The sequence below is a fragment of the Nicotiana tabacum genome, chromosome 17 (assembly GCF_000715075.1).
Source record: "Nicotiana tabacum cultivar K326 chromosome 17, ASM71507v2, whole genome shotgun sequence".
NCBI lineage: Eukaryota > Viridiplantae > Streptophyta > Magnoliopsida > Solanales > Solanaceae > Nicotiana > Nicotiana tabacum.
Genome location: NC_134096.1, coordinates 30758752 through 30777196, shown reverse-complemented (window position 1 = coordinate 30777196; position 18445 = coordinate 30758752). Strand labels below are relative to the sequence as shown.

At 36.7% G+C, this 18445-nt stretch overlaps 1 protein-coding gene across 2 annotated transcripts in view; it reads left to right on the top strand.

The window, feature by feature from the left end:
• The first annotated feature begins 6649 nt into the window (after window positions 1-6649).
• Window positions 6650-18445, top strand: part of LOC107829614 (putative inactive ATP-dependent zinc metalloprotease FTSHI 5, chloroplastic) — a 48368-nt gene continuing 36572 nt past the window's right edge. Inside the window, exons 1-7 of one of the 2 annotated variants that reach the window (XM_075234160.1) lie at window positions 6650-7725; window positions 8284-8755; window positions 14839-15039; window positions 15122-15415; window positions 15516-15785; window positions 15929-16018; window positions 16102-16233. In XM_075234160.1, the coding sequence (XP_075090261.1) occupies window positions 6803-7725; window positions 8284-8755; window positions 14839-15039; window positions 15122-15415; window positions 15516-15785; window positions 15929-16018; window positions 16102-16233 (2382 nt within the window). In that variant the 5' untranslated portion in view covers window positions 6650-6802. The remainder of the gene's footprint in view (window positions 7726-8283; window positions 8756-14838; window positions 15040-15121; window positions 15416-15515; window positions 15786-15928; window positions 16019-16101; window positions 16234-18445) is intronic. The other variant, XM_075234161.1, reaches the window with a different exon arrangement.

Below are 18445 nucleotides of genomic sequence, written 5' to 3'. Positions count from 1 at the left end.
CACGCATATCATATCTGTTACCCAGAAAAAATTGACCAGATTTATTTTTTTCTGGAATTCTCTATTCCCTAGATTCATAAATGGACTCCAGAAATTGGATTCACCGAAGAACAAGTCTCATGCTTATACAGGACTTTTTACAACAATTTTTGGGACAAACTAATGAAAAAAGGATCCCAAAACAAAGACATTATACGGTCAAGAACTCTTGGATTATATCAAAACAAATAACCAAGAATATTCCAGTAAACCTCAGAAAGAGGTTAGTGTTGACAGCTCAGTACGGCACATTACTAGGAAAATCTCCTTTCAGGACGGAGATAAACAAGAAATGATTAACAACTACCTGGAAGAAGTCAAAAGAAATTTACTTCATTCCATTAATCAATATGAGAAATCAGACACTTCTATGCAAAGTGAAACCAGCAATGATTATATCGCTGAAGATTCTCAACCACTTGAATCATAAAGTATACTATCTGATGAAGATTTGTAGGGTGCGGAAGAATTCCTCCGCAAAATGAAAGAATCGGACAAATGACCAGCACCGTGAAACAGCTGGACCCCACAACACAGTAAAGCCACCGGACCCACAACACAGTGAAGCCGTAGGACCCCACTCAAATAGTAGATACACTGTTCATCGACAGTAGAAACATTGTTTGTACAATAGAAACACTGTACAGGAACCCATATGGGACTCTACTTTACTGTTCATAGATTCTTTTTCTTTTCTATTTATACGTTCTTTCATTCATTCTTGAAGGGGAAGTGAAGTCGAGACCCCCTCTCTCTAGAATTCTCTCTCTCTCTCTTCAAAGTGTAATTAAGAGTTTTTAGTTTAAAGTTTGTAACAGAAGAACAAGTAAATAAAGTTTTCAGTTCTTCATCTTCAGGCCTTGCATCCTTGGCCAAAAGGTACTGATTTCTTTCTTTCTTAATTTGTTTTCCCCCTAGTCTCTCCTCTCTGGTCGTGACGATGTCCGGCTAAGAGACTTCATATCTATGTTGAGTATCTAACTTCTCTCCTATATAAACCATGAAAGAGACGGCATCTATTTAAGTATAAACGAACTTTATATATAGAGTTTTGACTTGGTTTAGAGATGGTTGGTACAGTCTAGTATAACACTACTCTTATTGGCTTTGCCTTAGTGGCTTCGTCTAGCCAGCCGTGAACCTTAGCCCGATTAAAGGAGTTAAAAAGGGCACATTCTTTCACGGTTAGAACTGCTAGACACATGGGCTCAATAAAAGTATGTATTATAATATCAGACAGGCCCCTTGCTCGAGTAAAATGTTTAACCTTCCATACAGTCATTAAACTATATATAAAATTCAAGTATATTTCAATTCTTATACTCGGTGATCTCTGTTTTAGCTCAGTCAAGAAGGTCGTGCGGATTACCCCCGCCACTTGATCCTGTTAAAAATGGTATCGGAGCCTAGGTACTTTCATGGTATATATGAGATAGATATGAAATATTCGACATAGATATGTTTCTAAAATATGGATTTAGGATAAACTAGTATGAAAAATACTAGATTAGAAGAGGTAGATATACCTCAAAATCTCGATTTGTTAAACAAATGGACTATTCCTAAAGTCTCTATTAGAACAATCTATGATTATGGATGGTTTGATAAACTCTCTTCTAAACAGCTTGTTAAAACAAGTGAGCAATCTTTAGCTTTAAATTCATCTAAACAGACTATTCGTTTGTTAAACAAGCATGATGTAAATGTTTATAGAAACCAATATCATTATTTGCATATTGGTATGGTTCAAATTGCTTTTAAGCCATTAACCCTTAAAGGGTTACCAAAGACGTTTTTGGTTGCTCTCAAAGATGCCAGAAATCTGAATTTTAGACAGTATCTGATGGGTTCTATTGAATCTACTGTTGCTTACGGCCCAGTATATTTTAATATTCAACCCAATCTGCAATTATCTCTATCTGATGTTAATATACTTGATGCATTAACATTAAATGTGAAAACGCATGGTTATAATTATGCGCATGGTTCTGAACTTATATGTTTGTCATATAGAATTTATTTTAAATTGTTATCAACGTTAAACCCTATATGTAAATTATATGATACATCTGACCAGACTATATTAGTGGAAACGAATTTTGCAAAGTCTAAGGTCACCACGAGGAGACCTATTAAGTGGGAAGAAATTAATTTTCCAACTACATGGACTTTGGATTCGGTTATATCCCCCAATCAGATAACTAATGATGTCAGTAATACTGAGTATTCTCATATTACTCAAAATCCGGATGGTTATTCAGTTCGATGATAATAGTTCCACTTATAGTAGACAGTTATTTTCTAATAATAGACTCTTGCCTGCTATTAGTTCTAATTATAATAGATATTCCTTTACCAATCGTAGACTGTTGCCTGATATTCAACACATTTCTCCTGTTGAACCAGTCTATGGACCAGCTAGAAATCGTGTTGCATCTCTACACACAATTTCTACTAAAGTAGGTGATAAACCTGTTGAAAGGGTTAGATTAACCCCAGGACCAATATTGTTCAGGATAATTATAATATTTCTGATAAGGATATTCCTTATGCGTCCGAAATGGATTTTGACCAAATGAAGTTTAAATGATTCCACACCAAATTGATTTTAGTCCAGGGTCACAAGCTAGAGGTTATATCCAAAATAAATTTTTCAGTGATAAATGGAACCAGTTTAAAACTTGGTTTTTTGATACTTATAGTAAGGAGGATTTAAACAATATTTCTCAAGAGTTTTATGAAACTTGTGTTTTACATAATCAAATTATGTATTTTGTTCCTTGGTTTATAACCACATATTTACCACTTTTTATAAAAGTTTTGGAAAGATCTTATAAAGACGGGAGTAGCAATATTACTAAATCCATTTACCCTCCTCAAGCACCTTTTGTTTTACCTAATAGTACATGTATTACTTTTACTGCATTTCAAAAATTTATTGATGAAGATGTTGCTGCAGTCAGCATCGCAAAAATTAATAAAATAATTTCTAAAAATAACTATTTGAGCTTATATGTTAAAGTTGTGGGAAAACATATTAGTTTTCTTGATAAAAAACTTGACGATTTAACAGTTTTGATAAAAGAAATGAGTACTAGCAAGAAAATAACTGATATTGCCTCTACTTCAGGAAGCAAATCAGAACCTCAAATTGTTTTTATTCATATTCAAAGACCTCCTGAGATTCAGGATTTTAAATTTAAATCATTAAATAATTTAGAAGAACTTCTTGATAAAAAGTTATCCGGTTTGAATATCAAACCCATTGATTTATCAAAAGATTTTGCTGATAAATTAGATACTACTTTTGACTATAAAAAAGATGTTTTGTCAGAGTTTAATGAACTCAGAAGTTACCCCAAAAAGAATAGTAAGTTTACAGATAGCAGATACGCTGATAAACCCAGAATACAAACTTATTATTACAATCGTCCAACTCCTCAAGATGTTTTAATAGAGGAACGTGATTGGAATTAGACTAATACGTCTTACAGTGGTTCCGAAATTTACGAATGGAATTTTGATGAACTAACTGATAGACAATTGACTATTCTTGTACAAAGAATGCTTATGTATGTAACTATCTATAAAAGTGTGAAAAATACAGATAGAAATATTTGCAGAATGATTGTTGCAGGTTTTACTGGCCAACTTCGTGGTTGGTGGGACAATTATTTGACTATCGAAGAAAGAGCAATGGTTATTAATGCTCAAGCCACTGAAGAAGGAGTTGATAACTTAGGAATGGCCCTAGTGGCAAATAGAGACGATGTTGTTTATACTCTTATTCTTACTATATTAGAACACTTCAATGGTAGATTTACCAACCAGAATGAGACTGTCCGTACTCTCCTTAATGGCCTCAGATGTAATACCTTAGTTGAGTTTAGGTGGTATAAAGATACATTTATGAGTAGAGTAATGGAACTACCAGAGAATAAACTTGAACATTAGAAAGCTAAGTTCATAGATGGCCTTCCCTCTTTATTTGCTGAAAGAGTTAGAAAGATTTTAAGAGGTAGTTATGGTGAAATTCCCTACATAGACTATACCTATGGTAAATTGATACGAATTTGCACACAGGAAGGATTAAACTTGTGCAATGAATTAAGATTGTCCAGACAACTTAAAATGGATAAGCTTAAGGAAAGAAACCAATTAGGGGACTTTTGCACCCAGTTCAGTTTACCCGAGACTTCTACTCATAAGAAGAAGAAACATAAGTATCATAGATACCCCAACCAAGACAGTCTTTATAGGAGAATGAGATCTAGATATAGATCCAAATAAGAACGAGAAGCCAAGAAATCCCATCGCAAGTTTACTAGATTTACCAAAAATAGGTCTAAGCGAGATCTTGCTGACATTAAGTGTTACAAGTGTGGTAAATTTGGCCATATAGCCCCGAATTGTAAGCTTCAAAAGCTGAAAACCTTAGAACTAGACAATGAGTTACGTGATAAGGTTTATGGTTTGTTATACACTTCTGGATCAGAATCTGATTATTATTATTCTGAGTCAGAATCCGAAGTTGAAGTAGATTACTTGATTTATCTGATAGTGATAAAAATATTGATAATACTTGTACTGCTTGCAAGGGTAATACATGTACTTGTGATGATGATGAATTTTATAAATTGCAATCACAGTTTCAAGATTTGAACATGAAAACTATTACATCTCATAATGTAATAGAACTTTTAAAAGAAGTTACTGTTGAAAAAGTTCGTGAAAAAATTATTAATTTGGCTACTAGTTCAAGTTCTAATTCAAGTTCTAGTTTTGCAAAACCTTTTGAATTTTTTTTGAATATTCCCCGCCTTATTCTTTATTAGAGGTTAATAACCGTATTTTGAATAAAAATGCAACTCCAGCAAGAGATTCTTCTTTCAATGATTTAAAGGTTGAAGTGGAAAACTTGAAACGAGAGATCAAATCTCTTAAACAAAATCAAATGATTTGTGATCATAGGATTACTCAGGTTGAGAAAATCAATTCTCTAGCTGAGAAATCTAATGATAAAAACAAAGGTATTTCTGAAAATAATATTGAAGAAAAACCTATTAGTTTTGATCCTAAATATGATATGTTTTTAGGAATGATGCAAATTATTACTGCTCATAAATGGTATATCAAATGTACTATTCTCATTGATAATAGTTTTTCTATTACAAACATTGCCATGATTGATAGTGGAGCAGATGTTAGATGCATTCAAGAAGGTTTAATACCTACGAAATATTTTCAAAAAACTACTCATATGGTTAGATCTGCATCCGGACATGCTTTAGATATAAAGTATAAACTACCTAATACGGGTATTTGTCAGAATAAAGTCTGTATTCTGCACTTCTTTTTCTTGGTTAAAAACCAATTATACTCTCCTATTATACTAGGAACACCGTTTATTAATGCCATTTATCCTTTTAGTAGCATAGACTCGAAAGGTTTTACTGTTACTTATAAGGATAAAGAGATTAGTTATACTTTTATTACAGATCCAGTAACTAGAAATATTAATGCTTTGATTGATATGAAGCAGAAATATGTTGATTCTTTGCAGTAAGAATTGTTTAGTATGAATATATTTGATACTTTGAATTTTACTAAAATACAGGAAAAGATCAAAATAATTTCCGAAAATATTGCTATTGATATTTGTGCAGAACATCCCAGTGCTTTTTGGAATAGAAAAAAACATATTGTCACTCTGCCTTATGAAGATAATTTCTGTGAGGATGATCTTCCCAACCTCTACCTCTTCCCCTACCTCAGGGGGGGTCCATCATGTGAATATTCACGAGATAAGAAATCTGGCAGAGAATTATCAATTCCCTTTTTATATTGTATTTCAAAATCAAAAGGGGCTAATTGAGCCTGCCATCTTGCAAATGTCATTTTCAAGGCATCATGTTTAAAGTCCTTGTTAAACATATATTTAACATATTGTGCGTCAGTTTTTATCAAAAACCTTTGATTGTATAAATCGTCTTGAAATTTTAAAAGACATTTTACTATGGTTAACATTTCATGTGCCACAGTAGCGTATTTTCTCTGGGCTTCAGACCATTTACTAGAGTATAATCTAATCAGATATTCATGCTTATTGTTAGGATTTATATGTTTCAAAATCCCTCTGTAACCAATATTAGACGCATCAGTCTCTATAATCTTTTGCCATACAGGATTAGCAAGGGTTAAGCAAGGTAAAGATTTAACACGTTACTTAAGATATATACTATCGAATATGACTTATATACTATGTATATATAGTATAGTATATAATATACATATAGCTTATATATCTTTATTACTATTTTTTTCCCTCTAACTTCTATAAAAAAAAAACCAAAAAAGAAAAAATATGTGGGCCCGTTTAGGCCCGGGACCCGGCCCACTTAACTCGGGGCCGGTAGTTCGTGGTACCGGTCTTGAGCCGATTCCAGCAATAAACCCGCAAAATCCGGAACCGTTTAGGATCGAATCGCATAGGACTAACCCATTTAGGACCGGGCCGGCGAAGCTAACTTGGGACCGGGCCCGGCTCACTTGACACATTAGAGCGAGCAGGTGCCGCTAGCCGAGGATTTGGGCCCGTGACAACTTAGCTGTATTAACTCTGCTCGCCGGCTCTTTCTCTTGGAGTTTTATAAAACCCCAGCGGTCTTATCCTTCTTCTCTTTCAACTTTCTCAGAAATGCTTCTACTCTCCCAATTTCATGCGCTATAACACCAACGTCTTAGCCTTCATCACCGCCCTATTATGTATACTACTGCTACTACTACTACTCCATTCTTCACTAACCCTACTCAAAATTTCAATCGCCCAAATAACCGAATCCGCTTGAAAAAATTCCCTGTTAAATCTTCCTGTGAAGGAGATAAACCCAAAAATTCTCTTCTAGTTCCTATAACTTCAGCTCCAGCTAGACTTCTTCTAGAGTGTTCTATCACCAAAAATGACACAATAATACCATATAGGTATAATAATGACCAAAATCCTCTGAAACCCTTTGTAAAGCCTTTAGTCTACACATTATTCTCTATTGCTTTTACATTTTGCCCCATTCTAGGATTTCAATTGCCTCCTGCTATCGCTGCTCCGCCCGCGGCAGCTGAGCTGATTAACAAAACAAAAAAGAAAGGTAGTAGTAAAGGGGAACATGTGTATTCACATTGTACTAAGAGATTGTTAGAGACAGTCTCGGGGTTGCTTAAAGTGATAGAGAAGGTGAAGTCCGGTAAAGAGGATGTAAAATGTGTGGAGGGAAAGCTAAAAGATGTGAAGATGAAGAGGAAGGAGTTGCAAGAGGAGATCATGAACGGTCTCTATGTGGAACTGAGATTATTAAATGGAGAAAAAGGCGTGTTGGTCAAGCGTTCAGAGGAGATTATTGATGTAGTGCTGAAGATTAAGAGGGAGGAGGAAAGTTTATTGAAGAAGGCTAAGGGCAATGAAGATGCAGTAGTAAAGGGAAAAGTTGCGAAATTGGATGAGGAAGTGAGACGGAGCGAGGAGGAATATAATGGATTGTGGGAAAGGATTGCTGAGATAGACGATGAGATTATGAGGAGAGAAACACTTGCATTAAGCATTGGTGTGAGGGAGCTTGCTTCTATTGAGAGGGAGTGTGAAATCTTGGTCAAGGAATTTCTAAGGAAAATGAGGCTGGAAAGCATCAGGAGGTAAGACAATATTGAAATTTTAGGTCTTTGGTACAAGTAATGATAGCAAAGCAGCTGTGCTTCTTTTAATCTGACACCTGATATGGGCATGAATTTGGCATGGAGCTCTTTTGTTTCAATTGTGCCCTCAGGTTCAGGGAAAATCTTGGGATGCAACTGCCCATGTGCACGTACTAATTTAGTTGGCACCTAAAACATATAGCTCTGTTGTGAACTGATTGCTTTTTCTTTCTTTTGAGGATTTAACCTTGTAAATTGTTCTGGTATTTGCCTGGAATACCTCATCTAGACATTTTAATGCTTAGTTAGCTATTATATTAGCTAGAATTTAAGTCCATCTCCAATTTTACTTGTTCCTTGGTCATCTAATCTACTTTATGTTGGTGACTAAATAGTTGACGTTTAGCATGTTATTATTGTAGGCTGTAGATATCCTTTTGTTCTTTAGAAGAGGTTAGTTTTGTTTAATACTATTTGTAACAAAACTTGCTATCTGATATTGTTTGTGAACTATATTGTTCCAATCATTTAATATACTTGTGTTCTATGTGTTTGCAGTGTGCCTAAAAACTCTCTCACCAAGCTTTCTAGATCTGAGATAAAAGAAGAGCTGCAAACTGCTCAAAGACAATTATTAGAGCAGATAGCTCTACCCAGTGTTTTGGAAAATGAAGAGAATGTACTCCTTTTTGATCAAGACTCTATGGTGTTTGCTCAGCGAATAGAACAAACACTTAAGAACTCCAGAGAGATGCAACAGAGTTTCGAGAGTCGTATTAAGAAAAAATTGAAGAGATATGGCGATGAAAAACGTTTTGTTGTAAACACGCCAGCAGATGAAGTTGTCAAGGGTTTCCCTGAGATTGAATTAAAGTGGATGTTTGGAAACAGGGAGGTCGTAGTTCCAAAGGCCGTTAGCCTCAATTTGCATCATGGTTGGAAGAAATGGCGTGAGGACGTTAAAGCAGAGCTCAAGAGGGATTTGCTGGAGAATGTTGAGCATGGTAAAAAGTACATGGCTGAAAAACAGGTATGTTTTGCTGAAATGCTTAGATATGCCTGCTTATGTTAGGTAGTGCAATCATCCGCTTCTACTTTTGCCTTTCTATTACTATCAGTTTGATAATTTATCATTAAATTGATCATCTTGGAATTCCTCTTGTGGCTCATTGCTATCCATAACTTATCTTTTCCTCTGTAGTAAGAGTTACTTTGTATCTAATTAGCTAGTGTTTCTCAGTAACTGTTTGTCTCATATCTTGGCTTCAATTTTGTGATCTAGAAGTGTGAGACTCTACATAAGTGAGGGGTTGGTACATTATAGATTGTGGGGTTGTGGTCTCATGGCTAAATAGGTGTCTGATAGGTTGGATGATTTTCCCTAATAAAGTTCACTTCTACTCTAGGGATAACTGTTTTTCCTGCCATGAGACATTATAGATTGTGGGGTTGTGGTCTCATGGCTAAATAAGTGTCTGATAGGTTGGATGATTTTCCCTAATAAAGTTCACTTCTACTCTAGGGATAACTGTTTTTCCTGCCAAAACTACTGTATTGGGTATCAGCAATCAGGAGAGAACATGAAAGACTGCACCTTTAGAACTTGTATTAACCGATTTCATGGTCTAATCTTGAATGCTCCATTATGTGCCCCAATGAGGATAGACAGAAGAGCATTCTAAAAAAAATAAGGATATGCAGAAGAGAATCACATCACCAGCTATTTTTTATGCTCTGGAGCAACCTATAATCAGGTTTCAATGGTAGAATTAGCTGAATTTATGGATACTAACCTATGCCTATGCCATCCGGCCCTCTCCCCAGAGGAGAAATAAAACCTAGCTCATTAGGAATGCTTACAGGTTACAGTTGTCTTAGCATGAGATCCTTCTGTTTTTAATTTTCCTGTTTGTTGGGCTGAGGGTGGGGATTACCTTCTGTGAGATCATATAAATGTGCTCAGATTGTGACTGGTACATGCTGAGGATCAATCTATAGAATTTTCTAGTCCTTTTTAAAGATAAATGATGCTCCTGCAAAACACCCGTTGACAAATCTAGAATTGCCGACGACAGTAGTTTTTTTTTTTTTTTTTTCATTTTGTTACAGGATTTTGGGGCTTTTGTTCCTTTGATATTTCACTTAGATAACTCTACAAACCAGTTTTCTTCATTTTGACTAAGTTCACCCTCTAAACCATTGAAAAATCCGTTGTTGTGCGCTAAAAGGTACTTACAAATTTTTGCATCAAGAACCCTATTTGTAGAGAACCATATTATTTTGTGGGTTCGCTGCAATTCGGTGTACAGCTTGCCTATAGGGTTTCCCTAGTCATTTTATTTGCCTTATATAGAAAAAAATGAACGTAGCTCAAGAAGGGGAAAAGAAACTTTGCTCTTTTATTATGATGACTATTAAGTGTTTATGATTACTATTTGACTTGCAATAGGCAGTTCAAAATGATAAAACTTTGAACTGTTTGTTTTTTAGTTTTTAAATCGGTAAAGATAACTTCTATTTCCTCTGTCCCAGTTTATGTGTCATACTTTGCGTTTTAGTCTGTCCCGAAAAGAATGTCATACTTCTTTATTTAGAAATAATTTAATTTTAAAGTTTTTATTTATCCTTAATGAGATGATTTATAGCTGTACATATATCTGTGGCTTATTTTAAACCACAAGTTTAAAATATATTCATTTCTTTCTTAAACTCTGTGCCCAATCAAACACCACCACATAAATTGGGACAAATGGAGTATATTAGGAACCAACATACAGGTACTACTAGGAAAATATAACAGTGTTCTTTCTGTCGTCAAACAACCTTCTATTTCTTGCTTTCCAGATGCACCACCAGAGCATTGTTGTTCCATTTGTTGTTCGAAGAAAATTGTGTACCTTTCCTGTGCCATCACGGCAAAAATGATACGACTTTTTTGGGCATACACCAATCAATTCCCAAGATGTTAAGAATAAAATCCCAATTTTTTTTGCAGAGGAAGAGATGGGTGTTCAATATGCTCTTCACATAAGAGACATCTGTTACAAAGCTGCAGCCCTTTTCTGCTGGTTGCTTTGCGTGAGACAAGCCTATTTGGCCACCAACCAAGAGAGGCACTTCACCTTGAGAGGCCAAACCTTCCCAAATGATCTTCCAATGCCATATAACATTCTGGGGGGATGTATGGGTAGATATAGAGTACAAGAACTAACAGAGAAGCTGCTTTTTGGATGCCCATTAAAGACAATCAGAGTTGAAAGAAACTGGAGGATATTTGCTTAAACTTAGAGTGTCTAATAAGGATAGGTACCAGCCATTGCCAAATATCATGCCAAAATCTTGTGCTCCTACCATCGCCTACATTTATAGTAGAGTTCACAAAGAAGAATTCCCATTTGGCTCAAATTTTTTGTTTTCCCATACCAAGTGGGGAGGGGGGAGGAGCATATTTGGATATTCAGGGGTTGAGAAGTCCGTAATTAGTGCATATTACGACTCTCTAAAGAGCCTTTTCTTCTTGATTGAACCTCCAAATCCACTTGCAGATCAAATTGTTGCGTTGTTAAGTGCCTTCAATTCTCTAACCCCCAAGCTTCCTAGTTTCTTGCTTTTTGTGACGGTCTTCCACTCAGCCAAATGGTAAGTCTTCTTTTCTCGATAACCTTGCCATAAGAAATCTCTCTGTATTCTATCCAACCTTCTAGTATGTGATCAAAGTCTTAATTTGAAAGGCCTTGTTGTTGATTATCCATGATAATGATTGAAAATGAAATAGTGAGCTGAATTATGAAGTACGACCAATGTGCCAAGAATGATATTGCGTTATGGCCAATGATGTCAATAAAATGAATGACATGTAAAAGAATATGAATTGAGAGGTGAATACTTTTAATAACAAATGCTTTGGGAGTATCGATTAGCCACTGAGGAATGGTAGGTCTGAACAACCTAACCCCGAAACTACACGTGCCGGTGTAGGAATGATTGAAGGGTAAATCCCCGTGTTAATATGATGAGGCTGTTTCCCTTATATGGGATGAGATTGGTGTGTTGAGATGTTTTCCCCTTAAATGGGATGAGATTATTGCTAGCTAGATGTGATGTAATGTCGACCCACACGGCATTGTGGTGATACGACTTAGCCGATCGGGCTGCGATCGGACGCCATGCCGCGCACATGGTGGTATTGTGAGTGTATGTCTCGGAGTGAGACGGCTTAGCCGGTCGGGCTGAGATCGGACTCCGTGCTAAAACACGGTGGTATATTGGTGCTAAAGATCTCCCAACTTAAATTACCGAAACCTACTTGAAATTTTCGTTTCCCTTAATGTGACACCTTGATACCGTTTGAGTCTCTTATTGATATCATGTTTTATTCTCCGTTTACTGTTGCTCGTTCTATTGAGAGAGTGCTTAGTTTTACATACTAGTACTATTCCATATGTACTGTCATGGGCGTCTTTCCAACCATGCCCCATGACCCCTTGGACGCGCCCCGTGGCGTCCTGGCCAGCTTCCCAACGCCCGTCGCCACGGTCGGCCCCGTGGTCTCGGCAGCTCCAAGTGACAAGCGCGCATGTGCCTCTGTCGCCCCACCGATAGCCATCGCCAACGCCCAGCCACAGGTAGATGCCAACAGCGCCGCGCGCGCAGACCCTGATGCTAAAGACAAAGTTGCTGCCAACGGACTTGTTTCTGCTTTGTAGAAGACTAAGTCCTTTTCATTGTAAATATAGAGTAGTTTTGCTGCATTTTCTTTAAGTATGATTTTCCAGCTTTCATAGGTCTAGTCATGTAACTTTGGTTTATTTTTTTAAGCATTATTAAGGGGGACCAAGCAATCAAACTTTCAAGCAAGCAAACAATTCTCTGTACTGGTGTCTCCCCCCCCCGACACCGTGTTGTTTTTCTGTAATAGCTTTCATTCAATGCAATCAAGCTTTCTTTCATTCTCAATTCTCTTTTCTGCTCTCTCTTTCAATTGATCACGACATTGGTTTTCCCGTACGGCACTGACAATCTAGTCTAGCGTCGGAAGGGACCTCAGTTGGCGGACAACAATCGCACTGACATCGGTTGCTTAGCCTTACGTCGCCCTTCCAAGGAACATCAGGAAGGCGCCGCGTAACAGTACCTATGCGGGTGGTTCCATAGCAGGTGGTATTGATCAGTGATAGCAGCACATCCTCCCCTCAGCTGATTTGGTGAGCCCCACTTCATTTCGGGGTCCTGTATCTTCTATCCTTTGTATATAGCATTTTGAGGTATAGCCGGGGCCTTGTTGCTGACACTGTCATAACACTCTTTTGTTCCCTGTTAGAGGAGCGTATACATGGTGTGGGTTGTGTCTGTTTTGGGGAAGTTTAAACTAAAAATGTTGTAATTTTATCATCTGTTCCACTTTAACTATGATTGCACAATGTACTGTTTTGAAAACTTGTTAATGACGTAACTAATGGAAATGAACCGGTGTTGTTCACATGACTTCTTATTGACTTATTAATGAACTTTATTCTTCTCTTTATTTGTGGGTGAGTTGGGTAGACGACACTGTGGAGGCTTGCTCGACCAAGGTAACTCTGTTGAGCGCCGGTCGCTCTCCCCGAGGTCGGGGCGTGACAAATTCACCTCGTTAGGAGATTGGTGAAGCTGTATAGAGAGAGGAAGAGGGACCTGCATATGATGTTCATCGACCTAGAAAAAACTTATGACAAAGTCCCGATGGAGGTCTTATGGAGATGTCTGGAGGGTAGAGGTGTTCCTGTAGCTTACATTAGGGTGATTAAGGACATGTATGATGAAGCTAAGACTCAGGTAAAGATAGTGGGTGGGGACTCAGAACACTTCCAAGTTGAGATGGGGTTGCATCATGGATCAACTCTTAGTCCTTTTTATTTGCCTTGGCGATGGACATTTTGACGCGTCACATTCAAGGGAAGGTGCCATGGTTCATGTTGTTTGCTGATGACATAGTACTGATTGACGAGACGCGAGGTGGGGTTAACGCAAGGTTGGAGGTTTAGAGACAGACCCTAGAGTCAAAAGGATTCAAGTTGAGCAGGACCAAGACAAAATACTTGGAGTGCAAGTTCAACGACGTGACTCATGAGGCGGATGTGGACGTGAAGCTTGACTCACATGTCATACCTAAGAAAGCTAGTTTTATGTACCTTGGGTCAGTAATCTAAGATAATGGGGAGATTGATGATGACGTCACATGTCGTATTGGAGCGAGGTGGATGAAATGGAGGCGTGCATTCGGTGTTTTGTGTGACAAGAATATACGTCCGAGACTTAAATGTAAGTTCTACAGAACAATGATTAGACCGACTATGTTGTATGGGGTAGAGTATTGGCGTGTAAAGGAATTCCACGTCCAGAAGATGAAAGTGGTGGAAATGAGAATGGTGAGATGGATGTGTCATACCAGGAGAGATAAGATTAGAGGAAAAAAGATATTGGGGACAAATGGGAGTGGTCTTTGTGGAGGACAAGATGCGGGAAGTGAGGTTGAGATAGTTCGGGCATGTGAACAGAGGGGACACAGTTTCCCTAGTTAGTAGATGCGAGAGGTTGACCGTGGTGGGTATGAGGTAGGTAGAGGTAGGCCAAATAAGTTGTGGGAGGAGGTGATTAGGTAGGACTTGGCGTAACTTCAACTAACCGAGGACATGACCCTTGGTAGGAGGGTGTGAAGATCGAGGATTAGGGCAGAAGGTTAGTAGGTAGTTGAGCATTTTTCTTTGCCATACCATTAGCATTATTGATCTTGCATTCCCTTATGCTTAGTTTTCTATTACTACATGTTCTGTGTTTTTACTACTGTCTCTAGGCTTGCCTCTTTCGCTTCGATTTATCTAGTATCATGTTGTTGGTATTGCTTCTTTCTCATCTTTTCTCGTGCTGAGGATCTATCGGAAACAACCTCTTTACCCTCACAAAGGTAGAGGTAAGGTCTGCGTGCACTCTGCCCTTCCAAGACCCCACTTGTGTGATTTCACTGGGTTTGTTTGTTTGTTGTTGTTGTTGCTCATTGCTTGTCTCAGTGCAAGATACCATGCCCTCTCGTAAGGTGGAATTTTTTTAATAATTATTTCCAAATGCTTATTATAGGAAAGGATCCTCCTGGATCGGGATAGAGTGGTGGCAAAATCATGGTACAATGAAGAAAGAAATAGGTGGGAGATGGATCCTGTGGCTGTTCCCTATGCCGTGTCCAAGAAGCTTCTTGAGAGTGCTAGAATCAGACATGACTGGGCTGCCATGTATGTTATGTTGAAGGGAGATGACAAAGAGTATTATGTTGATATCAAGGTATGATGCTCTATCTGCAGTGATTTCTCTTTCTGATGTAAATATCTGTCATTGGTTTTTAACCTCATCATTTTTATTCCAGGAATATGATATGATTTATGAAGATTTTGGAGGTTTTGATGCCTTGTACCTGAGAATGCTTGCTTCAGGTATCCCAACTGTGGTTCAGCTGATGTGGATTCCTTTCTCAGAACTGGACTTCCGCCAACAATTTCTCTTGGTCACAAGACTCTGTCTTCAATGTCTAAATGGATTGTGGACTCTGAGAATTGTTTCATGCGGGAGAGACTGGATTGTGGAGAAAGTTAGAAACATAAATGATGACATCATGATGATGATTGTTTTCCCTACCGTGGAATTTGTCATCCCTTATCGGGTATTTATATAGCTTGCAACTTGACCCTGGTTGATTGTTTAATCTTCCTTCTTGTTTATTAACTGTGTTTTCAAAGCAGTCTCTTGCTGTTGTGGTGTAGGTGAGGATGCGGCTGGGTATGGCTTGGCCAGAGTATGTCGATCAATCTGTTGCCTCAACTTGGTACTTGAAATGGCAATCTGAGGCTGAAATGAGTTTCAGATCAAGAAAAACAGATGAATTGCAGTGGTATCTCTGGTTCTTGATTAGAACTGCAATATATGGCTATGTATTGTATTATGTGATACGCTTTATGAAGAGGAAAATTCCACGGCTTCTTGGTTATGGACCTTTAAGGAGAAACCCCAACTTACGGAAGCTGCGGAGAGTGGTATAATTACCTCCTCGACTCAGTTATATAGCTAGTGTCTGGACAAATCATTGCTAGATAACAACTTACAAGTAATTGTTACTTCTTGCAATAATTTCAAGTAAGTCAAGTTTATGCATAATAATTGTTATACTTTGCTGCAGAAAGCATATTTTAGATTTAGGACGAGGAGAATAAAGCGAAAAAAGAAGGCAGGTGTTGATCCAATCAGTACTGCTTTTGATCAGATGAAGGTTTGCACTTTTGTTCTTTAACCATGACAATGCCTTGGTATACTTACTTTCGGTGATCAATTCTCCTTTTCTCTGTTTCCCAGAGGGTGAAGAATCCCCCTATACGTTTGAATGACTTTGCAAGCATTGATTCTATGAGAGAAGAAATTAATGAAGTCGTAGCATTTTTGCAAAACCCTCGCGCTTTTCAAGAAATGGGAGCTCGCGCCCCTCGGGTATGTTACTGCAAGTCTGTTTGATTGAAGCAGAATTTCTTAGTTTAAGATAAGTGTGAATATGCTTTTCTTTAAGAGGTTTGCTTTCTTACTGGTGCATTTTTGTTTAGATCTTTGTGACTGATTAAAAAGGCACTTCCACTATGTATCCACTACTTGACAGTTATACACGCATATACTAATAATTTAAGGGCATTCGCTTTCCTATGAAGAATTCAGTCATATGGTTGTTTAAATATCTTATACACCAATAAACGATAACCTGTGTGAAAGAATGATGTTGATGGGGGAATTATTTTCTGGTGTTTGAAATGAACTAGTCTTATGATATGCGCGTTGCGCGTGTAATCTATTTAAATGAGTAAAAAGTTTTTAGAATTTATATAAAAATATTATGTTTGAGTTATAAAATAAAAATATAAATTCATGTAGAATAAGGAATATTGGTTCTATATAGTCAACTCAATAAGGAATGAAACTGCCATAGTCCTCAATCATCAAAATATAATTAAAGAATGAACAGTCAAAATACAAATACTGAGAAAGGTTTAAAGAAAATCAAAGGATCATTTATAAAAAGGATATTTGTCCAAAGTGTTTGATTGGGGCGGGCAATTAATTCTATATTTTTGTGTTTCTTAAATCTTCATGGCAGAGAAAGCTGCCTAATAACACAAAATATTAAATTCCCAATATCTTAATTACCAACCGAAATATGTTATTGTGCTAAAAGTCACAAATAAATGATAGAATACAATTACTTGTATAAATTTATGAATAGATACATACCATTTATTTATACTAATTTCAGTATATAATTTGAGTATTTATTATTACTTTAAATATAAGTATTACTATTATTTTCAAATTATGGCAATTGGCATGTCATAATAGTCTTGTTTACAGATATTTTCTTACTCGTCCTAATATGTGTATTAGTTTGGTTTTACATTGTATAGTAATCTTCAATTTTGAAGACATAAAATTAGATCTAAATTATCATTAGTAAAATTGTAATGTACGTTTATATACACTTTATCACATACATATAGGAAAAAGGTTAGTTACTTTATACAATCTAAATAAGGAAAAGTTTTATAAGTAAAAAAATTATTTTATTTTAAGTTTCTAAATAAGAGTTTTTATAGCCAAAATTTTAGTAGATTTCAAAGTCCTAAATATTAGGAAAATAGTTAAATTACAATTTTGTCTAATGTGAAATCTATTTTTAAGGGGTAAAAAATGCGAACGACATTTCGCTAAGGGCCTTTGTGCTTTTAATATAGTATAGATGTTATGGTCCTCTCAACAATAATCACAAAGGCCCTTAGCCTTTGTGCTTTTAATATAGTATAGATGTTATGGTCCTCTCAACAATAATCATAATCTCTCTGGTCCTACAAAAATGGTTCTTGCTGTATTTTGTAGTTAATTTGTGTATTCAGTTAAGTTCAGTGGCTTTCTATGTGCAGAGTCAAAGTCACGTGTTAACTTGACATCAAGTTAACTGCAAATTGATGTAGATCTCCGATATATCACTTTTAGATTCCAATTCATCCTTTAAGTCTTGATGTATTATTTTACAACTAATGCAATAGGCTCATAAGTGACATCAAAGACAAAACAAGAAGATGGATAGGTAGAATTCTTCCTTGGTCCAGTTGTTGGTTTTGGTTGTTCCTGGACTGGTATGGCTATCTCAAGCTCTCTTAGGTTAGTAGTGTAATCACATACTGGAAAAGAGTAATTCCAGCCATTTACCTGATTTTAAGAGTAACAATGCATACTCTCTCTGTCCTAATTTATGTGATGGTATTTCCTTTTTACCCCGTCCTGAAAAGAATGACACTGTGAAACAAGAAGAGAAGAGAATTTGGGAAATAGATTGCTGGATTATTCACTCAAGCTATTGGGTTTAAATAACCTTTACAAGAAACACAAAAAGCAAAGAAAATAATTATTTCCTACAAAATCTCCTAATAACTTAATTACAGGGATTTAGGATTCTTTCCATATTTACATTGTATCTGTATTTGACATATTTAATACTCTCTCAAGCTGGGGCTTACATATCGTATGCTCCTAGCTTGCCACAGATGATGTTAATTCTGGACCCTCAGAGTGATTTTGTGAAAACATCTGCCAACTAGTCTTTTGTTGACAAAAGTTGTGACAATGCATCCAGATTCAATTTTCTGTCCAATCAAATGAA